Source organism: Pseudorasbora parva, chromosome 14 (genome assembly GCF_024679245.1).
Source record: "Pseudorasbora parva isolate DD20220531a chromosome 14, ASM2467924v1, whole genome shotgun sequence".
Taxonomy (NCBI): domain Eukaryota; kingdom Metazoa; phylum Chordata; class Actinopteri; order Cypriniformes; family Gobionidae; genus Pseudorasbora; species Pseudorasbora parva.
Window position 1 is genome coordinate 1,579,839 of NC_090185.1, and position 12,829 is coordinate 1,592,667.

The 12,829-nt window shown below is 43.7% G+C and overlaps 1 protein-coding gene across 1 annotated transcript; it reads left to right on the forward strand.

Annotated features, from left to right (window-relative positions):
• The first annotated feature begins 368 nt into the window (after positions 1-368).
• On the forward strand, positions 369-12,812 carry wdr77 (WD repeat domain 77). The gene is made up of 10 exons (XM_067415194.1): positions 369-566; positions 1,344-1,529; positions 8,740-8,881; positions 8,978-9,027; positions 10,125-10,195; positions 10,293-10,347; positions 10,430-10,501; positions 10,621-10,729; positions 11,863-11,931; positions 12,497-12,812. Exons 1-10 carry the CDS (start codon positions 482-484, stop codon positions 12,621-12,623), a joined length of 966 nt encoding a protein of 321 aa, XP_067271295.1. The 5' UTR covers positions 369-481; the 3' UTR covers positions 12,624-12,812.
• Positions 12,813-12,829: the final 17 nt, after the last annotated feature.

A 12,829-nucleotide genomic window follows, 5' to 3' on the forward strand; every position in this document is an offset into this window, starting at 1 on the left:
CGCGGCTCTTATTTTGAAGTTCGTGTCATTGTTCTGTTAACATTCTAGCTCTAACAACTGAATTTGCTTTTAGTTATGCTGCTCCTTGGTGTCGGAATTTACTCCAAAAAGTTTTGAAGCTTTCTGTTTTAATTTGAACACTTTAAACAATTACTTAAATGTTCAGAATTTGAAAAAGGCACGTTTTTAATAACCCAGCATTTTAAATCGTTATTGTAAATCTGTTTTAAATGTAGTCTGTTTCTGTGATTTTATGTAACTTGTGTATTGTTGCCCCAGGGCTCCTTTGCAAAAGAGATTTGAATATCTCAATGGGTCTTCACCTGGTTAAAAAAAAGAAAAGTAAAACATTCTCAGCTTTTATTTTGAAGTGTCCTCGGCGTCGGAAGCGGAAGTGCCGCTCACGCGCGTGTCTACTTCATTCATTGCGGGAGTTTGCATGTGTCCAGTGTGTTGTTAATGATAATAACTAGAGCTCATCATGATTAAAGATAACTGCTGGAATATCCCGGTGAACGCTCCGGCGTGTATGGAGAGACACCTGGACGCGGTGGACTACAGGAAAGGTCAGATCATCAAACTCTTACTCTGATCGAAATAAACTCAAGTGCAGCATCAGATGCCTTCAATATATGAGTTATAATATACATGCAAATATATAGATTTATACGTACTTACTTGTATTATTACTGACCTGCAACTCTGGTTATTTATTTCGCTATAAATAAACATACAATGTATATAATATAAAACATAAGTATATTTAATCAAACACCGATCAGGCATAATATTAACAGGTGTAGTGAATAACACTGATGATCTCTCGATCACGGCTCCTGTTAGTGGGTGGGATATATTAGGCTGCAAGTGAACATTTAGTCCTCAGAGTTGATGTGTGTGAAGCAGGAGAAATGGGCAAGCGTAAGGATTTGAGCGAGTTTGGCCAGATTGTGACGGCTAGACGACTGGGTCAGAGCATCTCCAAAACTGCAGCTCTTGTGGGCTGTTCCCGGTCTGCAGTGGTCAGTATCTATCAAAAGTGCTCCAAGGAAGGACCAGTGGAGAACCGGCCACAGGGTCATGGGCGGCCAAGGCTCATTGATGACCGTGGGGAGCGAAGGCTGGCCCGTGGGGTCCGATCAAACAGACGAGCTACTGGAGCTCAAACTGCTCCAGAAGTTAATGCTGGTTCTGATAGAAAGCTGTCAGAATACACAGAGCAGCTCAGTTTGAGGCGTATGGACCAGTCAGGGTGACCTCTGACCCTGCTAGAAAAAATCATTAACCTAGGAGCATGTATTGTGTCGGTCATGTGATGTATTTTCTGCTGTTGTGTGTTTTAGACGGAGCGCTGCTATTGGGCGCGTCCAGTCTGTCGGGTCGGAGCTGGCAGGGCTCAGTGTGGGTGTACAGCGACCCCAAACTGGCCCCCAACGAGGGCTTCTGTAAGGCGGGCGTTCAGACTGAAGCTGGAGTCACAGACGCCCGATGGATCTCAGACCGCACGCTGCTGCTGGCCTCAGACGCAGGTAACACACACACACACACACACACACACTGCCCCTAAACCTACCCATCACACACACACACACACACACACACACACACACACACACACACACTCACACACACACACTGCCCCTAAACCTACCCATCTCACACACACTCTCTCTCACACACACACACACACACACACACACACACACACACACAGCATTATTTCACTATTTAAAGCCCTATTCGCACAGGATTAGTATTATCTGTGATTTAGAAATGACTCCCACATCTGAGTTTTGCGGCACATTCGCACAGGATAAGCAAAGCCTGTGATTTTACTCACATTCACTGACTTATCTCCGGGATATGATGTCAAGACTTGTAAATGTTTTTCCGTTTTATAGATATAGCTGTATGAAATCATAAACAGTAGGGCTGCACGTTTTCAAGTTTTTCATTAACCGTTAACCGAGGTCCTTAGCGGTTAATACTCGGTTAACCATAGTGTGCGTCAGGGTTATTTTTAGCTTATTAATTTGACGACCACCATCTCCGTAGTGAACGCGCCTATATAGAGAGAAATGCACATCATGGATTACCTAATCAGAGAGTCGCCTATTTCTTTTCGTTTTAAATTGTTAAAAGACATTTCAAGTTTCCTAAGATATATTTCATGTCTGTGAGGCGTACGCTGAGTTTCGTTAAATTAGGATGAGATGCGCTCCAGTTCACGAGCAATGCGAGTGGCCGCGAGGACGCCGTCATGATTAGGGCATGTAGTAAAATATTAGAGCTGAAACGATTCATCGAGTAACTCGAGTTAATCCAATCAAAAAAATCCTCGAGGCAAAATCATCTGCCACGACGCTTCGCTTAGTCCATTTAACTACACACACATATTGCAGAAAGACGTTTTTTTGTGTAAGGACTCGGAGTATGAGCGGATTGCGGTTATATCCGCGGTTCAGGTGCCTAAACATCCCAAACATTGCAGGTGGATGAGAGAAATCGTTAATATGTTGATTTTAATAAAGACGCAGAACTCTCATATCACGCTAAAACGCAATGAATGCGCGTCGTTCTTTAACTTTCGTTTTCAGCTCATGTCGAGATCAAAGACCGCAATGAGAGAGAGAGAGAGAGAGAGAGAAAGAGAGAGAAAGAGAGAGAGAGAGAGAGAGAGAGAGAGAGAGAGAGAGAGAGAGAGAGAGAGAGAGAGAGAGAGAGAGAAAGAGAGAAAGAGAGAGAGAGAGAGAGAGAGAGAGAGAGAGAGAGAGAGAGAGAGAGAGAGAGAGCGGGCGGGCATCAGCACTGGTAATATCATTTAATATCGCTGTTTTTAAATGAAGACAACTGTGTTAAGCTTCAGGATGCGACGCTGAACATTTAAGTTTCATTTGCGGCAGTACACGCGTCAGCTGAGGAGATACGAGCAACTCCAAACACATGAACGCGATGGAGTTTGCAGCTTTGCACATATCACCGTCATTGTGATGTGTGTGAAATCTTTAGTGAGACTTTATATATCCTACTTGATAATATCTTCGAAATGCATCATTAGATGTTCTCAATACTAGGCGCAACAAACGTCAGAACAAGCTGTAACGCGCGCGCGCGCGCGTGTGTGTGTGTGTGTGTGTGATGAGCAGCGCTTGTGCTTTCAGAGCTGATCAGAGCTGCGTGCTTTCATTGATTTGTGTCATTTAAATATCACACTTTAATCATATTTATAGCTACTAACTTAAAGCAAGCTGTGTTACAATGATGAATGATTAGCTCAAAAGATCAGCATGTGTGATGTACTTTACCTGAATTAAACATATCTCGCGTTTGATCACGTTCTAGCGGTTATTCCTCCGTGTGATGTATAGGTTGTCGACCCTGGTTTATGTAAATGTAATTTTACCACATAAGTTTTTTTGTTTTGTTTAGCAACCTACTTCAGTGTAGCTAATATGTGACGATAGCATCGCGCTTAACACAGAGGATTTGAAGTTGTGACCCCCGGTTGCGGGTGGATGGTTTGCTTCTAACAGCTGATTCGGTGACGATAGCTGATCCGCACATCTCTTCTTCCTAGTTAACCTGTCCAATGTTTTGCTTCAGTAAAGGAGTAAATAAGACAGTAAATGCTTATGTCATGCCTGAGCTGAAGCTGAAACATGAAAGTTAAGTTGCACAACATAAATACAATGTTTAGTTTAATATATTATTTATAGAATATTAGAATATTTATATTATATAGAATTTATAGAATATTTATATTATTTATATTGGCATTATTGTTATTTATATTACTACTATTTAGATTTATTGGTTGTAGCTTTAGTTTTAGATTGAGCTATGTTTACCTTTTTAAAGTAATTTGAAATAGATTTATATTTAATATGGCAATTGTATGCATTAAAATTGTTTAGTTTCACAGTATGTATGCAATTTCAGCAATAAAACTTAATTTTTCTAAAAAGAGAACAAATTAGATGTTAATTTTAAGATACCCGTCTTATTGTCTCTTATTGCTCTTTAATAAAGAAAAAGTCATTATTATCCGATTAATCGATTACAAAAAGAATCGATAGCTGCAGCCCTATAAAATATGCAGCGGAGAACGATTCGCACAGCGTTTGACTCGCGCGGCCGAGCCTCTCCCGGCAGAGAGTTCAAGCATCTGTGGACTCGTCCCTTCAGCTCTGGCCATCTTGCTTTCAGTCCGCGATTAGCTTTTTTGTTTTCTTCATTACAGTTAAAGTAACGTCTGCTTTTCTCTAGTCATTCACAAGTTTCTCACTTCAAACTTTCTTTCTTCTGCTCCGTTATGCACAGCACGCGCGGCTCCCGCTCTGCTTCTGCCCTAATGCGACTGTTAGTCCAGTGCGACGTATGTTATTTTCCTCTTCATGAAGTTTTTTTGACTGATGCGACTCATACTCCGGAGCGACTTATAGCCTGAAGAATGCGGTAAGCACTGCATTGCAATACTTGCATTTTGCCCCGTCACTCTCATTTTTAAAGTGCTCCCACGCTTTCTTTGCCCGCTTAGGAAGCTGTTCATGACTTCTTCTTGTGGATATTACAAATGTCTGGGAGCGCTCTGGCGGTCTCTAGGGGTGCAAAAATATATTACAACTAAATTCAAAGAACGTCATTGACGCCACTTAACCGAGCAAAATGTTTCACTCGGTTACACAATTTTTAACGGTTAATCGGTTAACCATGGACACCCCTAATAAACAGTCATATGTATCGATATCGTTTGAATTGTTTTATTAATACAAATAATTTTGTTCAGTTAGAGAACAGACGCTACGATTAAAAACTGAACTGAGCAGGAGTCAGATTTGATTTATCACGAGTGAGAAGCTGACCAGATTCAGTTTCACAGCTAAACGTAAAGGCACCCCTTTAAGCGAGCTCGTCATTGAACTGTTCTGTTGTTATGTTTTTTATTAAGAATAGTATTGATATCAGTATTAAACACACCGTTCAAGCTATTTGCTCCCAACTTGGTCCTCATTCTAAAGTGAAAGTATAATCCGTGCAGGAACTCATAACGGTGCGCATTATGATCACAGCCTCCATTCTTTGTGAAAGATAAACATAGAAATGCGCACAGGAAACAAAAACCTTACAAAAATGATATACAATCCGCCTAATCCTGGCCCAATCACAGAGATGCCGATTCACACGGGACTAATATTATCACAGGACCTCGTGTTCGGCGAAATATGGACATTGCCAGGGGATTTTTACTTTACAAATGACAGACATGGCCGATTCGCACGGGATTAAGATCACAGACACTCTCTGCAATTATTACAAATCACCAGAGGTCCCCAGATAACACTAATCCCGTGCCAATAGGGCTTTAGATACTTTTGGTAGCCTGTCTAGAAAACACATAGCCAGGACGTTGGGCTTTACAAGCCCTGGCCCATACATGACCGAGTCTGATCCCGAATCGCAATGAACCAACAGCACCACAAATAAAGGGTTCTCCAGCCTGTGACAGCATGCTAATGTATGTTCAGTTAGACACGTACACATAATCAATACGATCTGTAACAATGCAATACTATCACATACAAAAACATTTTTACTCACATTAGTGTGTTGCTTTATTCATTCATGTAATCTCATCCTGTCTGCAAATCCAGCCTCTTGTTTACAAACGAATCCGTGGTCAAATGAAGGAACAAACGCGCAATGTCTTTCCCCGTCATTCATTAAAAATAAAGTTCATCCATGCATTCATAATATTGGAATCCGAATGAAGCTTATAGGGCATGTTTATTGCTTAGAAATTGGATCCGTTTTAGCTCTATGTAGGCCTGTGTCATGTCACGCACGAGTCGGTGGGCGGGCGTTCTTCTTCTTCAATGACGTCAAGGGTCGGCATATACTGAGATCGATCGTTTGCAGGGCTTGGTGTCAATAAAATCTTTTCTTTGACTAACAAGGACGTATTTAGCTCTGAAACTTAGAGGATATTCTTAAATTACCATGACCTTTTATGTATCAAAAGCTCAAGGGAAAGTTGATTTCTCAATTCATCAGCCCTTTTAGTTACTAGACGTTCTTTGATTCTCAATTAGCTGCCATGAATGTCTTTTTCTTTTAAATATTGATGTATATTATATAATTTATACATGTTAAAAATGTAGAGGTCCAGAGGTCCCCAGATAACACTAATCCCGTGCCAATAGGGCTTTAGTGAGCCCATAACCCCACACCATCCACTGCCCTGATCAGGAGGAACACTTAAGAGTCCAGTAGAGGGCGCCAAGGGCCACAACATGGCCACCTCGGCCCTAATGCTGCAGTTCTGAGTACTTTATGCCATCACCACAACACCTAATGTATTGTGATTTATGTTATATGTATTATAAACTCAGCAAAAAAAGAAACGTCCTCTGACTTTCAACTGGTTTTACTTTCAGTAACCTTAATACGTGTTAATATTTGTATGAGCGCTAAAAGAGTTAAGAGCAGATAAATGCCTACTCTCTGTAAGCTGTTAAAGGGTCATGAAACCCCCCCTGCTGCAGCGGTGTTTTTTCACACCTTCGATTTGAAAAGGCTTGTTAAAAGGGGAGTGGTCGACTGTGAAAAGGTGGGATGGTATTGTGTGGAAAGAGGGAATGGTTTGCATAATTAGGGGAGTGTCAGTAGGTGCATTAAGATTAGCGATACCAACAGCAGCAGTTACAGCGGTTCTGAGACATGTTCTTGGCTCACGTTGGCATTGTTTACCACAGTGAGATTAAATGAGGGATGAGTACAGCGAATGAGAGAGCTATGAGTGCAGCAGAGATCGCAAATCATTCAGCTCTTCATATTCAAACCAGCATAATTCAGTGAGAAATGAAAATAAATGTTATTCTGCATGACGAAATATTTTGCAAACGTGATAAAACTATATTTGTCCAAATATGCACGCTGTTTGGCAAGATGAACAACGCGCCGACGTGATAAGAGAACGTGAACGACCCAACATGCGATGTGATAGAGATGTGTAATTCTAGATCGGGGTAAAAGCGAAGAGGTTTGAGGCTTCATAGTCTCGACCGCGCATCTGAAGCAGAGCGACGCGCGCTGGGTTGCCGTGACGATCCGCGCTGTCTATCACTCGGCAGCTAAATCTAAATTTGTCCAAATATGCATCACACTGTTTCACTAAGAGCCCGAACACATGCGGTTTAGTGCATGGCTGTGACGACAAATAAAACGGAGAGGACGTGGCTTTTGTTCATTAGCCTACAGATTGGTTATTTTGCACTCCTGACAAAAATTAGGCAATGCTTGCAGGTTCGGCGTGCGATTGCTCAGGTGAATTTTACTTTACCGAGCCTTTGTAGCAAAGGCTTCCACAGACGGCGCCGGTTACAGCTCGCTCGGCGCGCTTTACGTTATATCGTATCAGCACAACGCCAAGCTTTCCTCCGTGACTTTTCCGCACGCTGCTTCCAAAACTTCCCCACCATATCTCTACAATAATGATGGAAGACGAGCCTGACAGAAGTGACTGTCTCATGCATATTAACTAAATTATCTTGTATGCATACTACAGCGCAGGGATTGGACTGAATGAGCTTTATGTCATGAATATATATCGAGAATCGCTCGGAGCGGTCGACGTCAGCATGTGCCCAGCAGCCCATACTTGGGCCGAAAAGGCCGTGCCGACGTCAGCATTTGTGACGTTGCTCCGACTAAGCTTTTCAAACCGGAAGACAGAAATCGCTCTGAAAAATGCAAAAATAACTATTTTTTATGAATACCATTAATGAGTACCCTTAGTGTTTTCAATGATGTGCAGCCTATACATATCTGTTTACATCTCAAAAAAAGTGTTTTGGGGTTTCATGACCCTTTAAGGTCTTCACGGCCAATCCACAGGTGCTCGTTCATTCATTGATCATGGTCAGTTGAACACATTGATTAAACCCTTTACAATGAAGATCTGGAAACGTATTTGGATTTTTACCACATTACTGAGTCCCGGAAAAGGGACGTTTCTTTTTTTGCTGAGTTTATTTATATGTTGTATGTGTGTAAAAAAATGTAAACCGTTTTATAGCAAATGACACCTAACTGAGGACTGTCCTTGAGTCTTTACTTTAGTGTGTCACTCAAAAAACCACTCCAGAAATGGCTGAAACACACACACGACTGAAGGTGCTTCTGGTGAGACTCTGTTTATCAGACTTACCATGGTATTGATGTGTTTTTGGTCTTATACTGTGGTTTTATCTGAGCTATACCATAGTAACATGGTGCTTTTTGGACATTTACCACATTAATATCTATTTTTTGGACATTTATCCTGGTAAAACCATGTTTTTTGGACACGTTTAACAATAATATATAATATATTTTTTAGATCAACCATTGTGATATTTCGTTTTATGACATGTAATGATGTAACCATGGTAATACTGTGTTTATCAGTCTTTTACCATGGTATTAATGTGATGTTTGGTCTTATATTTTGGGTTTTGTCTTCGCTCTGCCATAGTAATATGGTGCTTTTGGATATTTATCATGATATATTACATTAAGTGGGACATATACTGGTGTTTAATCTCCGTTTTTGGACATTTACCGTGATATATTACATTAAGTGGGACATATACTAGTGTTTTGTCTCCATTTGTGGACATTTGTCCTGGTAAAAGCATGTTTTTTGGACGTTTGACCAGTAATGTTGTGTGTTTTTGAGATAAGTGTGGTTGTTTTGGGCAGGGTCGGTGGAGTTGTGGGAGCTGGCGGAGGACGAGCGTCTGCTGGTGAGCCGCTTCACCGGGAACGAGCACGATGACGCGGTGACGGGCGTGAGTGTGAGCGCGGGTGCGCGTCACGCCGTCAGCTGCGGCGCCGACTGCAGGTGTGTGTGTGTGTGTATATGTGTGTGTGTGTGTTCACGGGCCGTTGTCATGACAACTGTCAATCAATCTGTCTGTCTCTCCGTCTCTGGTTTCAGGATCAAAGTGTGGGATCTGAGCCAGGAGAGCGTCATCAGCTCGTACACCGGTGAGCCAACAGGAAGTGATGTCACTTAGCACAGCACTTTATAATATTTTGGGGGAATAAAAGAATAATCATGTACAACAACAATATAATAATAATAAATAGAAAAATATAATATATGTAATAAAAATACATGTGGTTTGGTTCATGAACTCGGGACTTCTGGAGAAATAAACGTATGAAAAACTACTATACACTGATCAAGCATAACATTATGACCTGATATCGTGTTCGTCCCCCTGACCCGTCTCTGATGGACTCCTCTTGACCCCTGAAGGTGTGCTGTGGTATCTGGCACCAAGATGTTAGCAGCAGATCCTTTAAGTCCTGTAAGTTGGATCGGCCTTGTTTGTTCAGCTCATCCCACAGATGCTCGATTGGATTGAGATCTGGGGAATCTGGAGGCCGAGTCGACGCCTCAAACTGGTTGTTGTGCTCCTCAAACCATTCCTGAAGCATTTGCGCTTTGTGTCAGGAGCATTATCCTGCTGGAAGAGCCACAGCCGCCAGAATACCGTTTCCATCAAAGGCTGAACATGGTCTCAGCAATGCTTAGGTAGGTGGAGCGTGTCAAAGTAACATCCACATGGATGGAGGACCCAAGGTTTCCCAGCAGAACATTGGCCAAAGCATCACACTGCCTCCGCCGGCTCGCCTTCTTCCCATAGTGCATCCTGGGGCCATGTGTTCCCCAGGTAAGCCACACACACACATCAATGAGCCTTGGCCGCCCATGACCCTGTGGCCGGTTCTCCACTGGTCCTTCCTTGGAGCACTTTTGATAGATACTGACCACTGCAGACCGGGAACAGCCCACAAGAGCTGCAGTTCTGGAGATGCTCTGACCCAGTCGTCTAGCCGTCACAATCTGGCCAAACTCGCTCAAATCCTTACGCTTGCCCATTTCTCCTGCTTCACACACATCAACTCTGAGGACTAAATGTTCACTTGCTGCCTAATATATCCCACCCACTAACAGGAGCCGTGATGGAGAGATCAGCAGTGTTATTCACCGGTCATAATGTTATGCCTGATCGGTGTGTATATCATATTTTGTTATTAATGAAATAGTCTAACTTCTGTGTGTGTGTGTGTGTCAGCTCACTCTCTGCCAGTCAGCGGTGTGTCGTGTTCTCCTGCAGACGAGTCTCTCTTCCTGTCGTGTGGTCAGGTCAGTGGCCACACACGCGCACACACACACTCTCAAACACACACACACACACATACGTGTGTGTGTTTGAGTGTGTAACTTTAACCCTCTCTTGCAGGACGGACGACTGCTGCTGTGGGACAGACGGAAAGACAAACCCGCATCTCGCCTTGGTAAACACACACTCACACTAACACTTCCTCACACACACACACACACACACAAACCCTCACTCACTCACTCTGTGTGTTTTAGACCTGGTGTCTCCCAGCTGCAGTCCCACGGCCGTCGTCTGGCACCCTCATCAGAGCAGCTCCATCGCATACGGTACCGCTTCATTTCCCAGCATGCACTGCTCTGGCCCATGATGCCGTGCCGCTGATGTGTGTGTGTGTGTGTGTGCGTGTGTGTGTGTACGTGTGTGCGCGTGATGTTTATGTTCTCAGGTGATGAACTGGGCCGTGTGACACTTAGAGATCTGCAGACGTCGGACAGCGCTCAGACGACACACACTCACAGCCGCAGGGTCACACGACTGGCCTTCTCCTCGGACAGGTAACACACACACACACCACACACACTGCCCCTACCCCTAAACCTACCCATCACACACACACACACACACACACACACACACACACACACACACACACTGCCCCTACCCCTAAACCTACCCATCACACACACACACACACACACACACACACACACACACACACACCACACACACTGCCCCTACCCCTAAACCTACCCATCTCACACACAAACACACACACACACACCACACACACTGCCCCTACCCCTAAACCTACCCATCACGCGCGCACGCACACACACACACACACACACTGCCCCTACCCCTAAACCTACCCATCACACACACACACATACACACACTGCCCCTACCCCTAAACCTACCCATCACGCGCGCACGCACACACACACACACACACACTGCCCCTACCCCTAAACCTACCCATCACACACACACACATACACACACTGCCCCTACCCCTAAACCTACCCATCTCTCACTCACACACACACACACACACACACACACACACACAACACACACTGCCCCTACCCCTAAACCTACCCATCACACACACACATACACACACACAACACACACTGCCCCTACCCCTAAACCTACCCATCACACACACACACACAACACACACTGCCCCTACCCCTAAACCTACCCATCACACACACACACACACACACACACAACACACACTGCCCTTACCCCTAAACCTACCCAGCACGCACGCACGCACGCACACACACACACACACACACACTGCCCCTACCCCTAAACCTACCCATGTCGCGCACACACACACACTGCCCCTACCCCTAAACCTACCCATCTCACACACACACACACACACACACACACACACTGCCCCTACCCCTAAACCTACCCATCTCACACACACACACACACACTGCCCCTACCCCTAAACCTACCCATCTCACACACACACACACACACACACACACACTGCCCCTACCCCTAAACCTACCCATCTCACACACACACACACACACTAACACACACACACACTAACACACACACACACACACACACACACACACACACACACACACACACACACACACACTCTCACTCCCACTCCCAGACGACCGCACTGATGATGATTATTATGGGCTGTTTGCAGTGCACCTCTACTGGCCTCCATCAGTGATGATTGCTCCGTTGCCGTGGTTACCGCAGAGCTCAGAGAAATGTGAGTAATGACACACACCTCTCTCCTGGATCGGCCAATCAGAGGACAGGAAATCCACACACCCCCAAAGTACACGACACTGACATCCCTAAAGCAGCTCGTGTGTTAAAAACGTAAATTTACTAATATTACTGAATAATCTTTTCTAAATATACATATATAATAGAATTGAATGATAATTATACATTGATTAATAATATAAATATATTTGTTAAAATAAAAAATGAAATATATTTAAATATTATTGAATGTTGTAATTAATATGAAATTATTTTAGATTTTTTTTATATAAATATTAAAATTTTGTGTATAATTTGTTATATATACACATCTATATATAATTGAATAATATATATTTAAATGATTAGTTAATATCTATATTGTTGAATTATATATAATAATACATGTGGCGACGGCTCGTCTCTGCGCTTCAGAGCGGCTCTTCAGGATCCTGTGGGTGACGTCACGGACACTACGGCCATTTTGTTTTACAATATATGGGCACGTAGTGTTTTAGAGTGTGTGAGTGTGTGTGTATGCTGAGTCTGGTGTGGTGTGTGTTCAGTTTCAGGGACCGGCGGCACCAGGATTTCGTGCGCGGTGTGTGTTGGGTCCCGGGCGGCTCCGTGTTGACCAGCGTGGGCTGGGACCATCAGGTGCTCCATCACAGCGTGAGCCCACAGACGGCCTAGAGCATCATGGGAAACCGCCCACAGACGGCCTAGAGCATCATGGGAAACGCCGCCCCCTTCGTCAGACACACTCATGAGTTTCAGAGAGACGCTTGCTCATGTATTTTTAGTAATAGAAGCGCGAGTGTGTGCCTCATTTCATACCTTCAGATCTGAGAAAAAACGGTTCAATAAAGCTTCAGTCCTCGATTTGTGCTCTCGCGTGT

Coding starts and splice junctions, on each gene's coding strand:
- wdr77 (XM_067415194.1), top strand. CDS start 482: ATGATTAAAGATAACTGCTGGAATATCCCGGTGAACGCTCCGGCGTGT. Junction 10,348..10,429: donor CAAACCCGCATCTCGCCTTG/GTAAACACACAC, acceptor TGTGTGTTTTAG/ACCTGGTGTCTCCCAGCTGC. Junction 10,730..11,862: donor CTGGCCTTCTCCTCGGACAG/GTAACACACACA, acceptor GGCTGTTTGCAG/TGCACCTCTACTGGCCTCCA.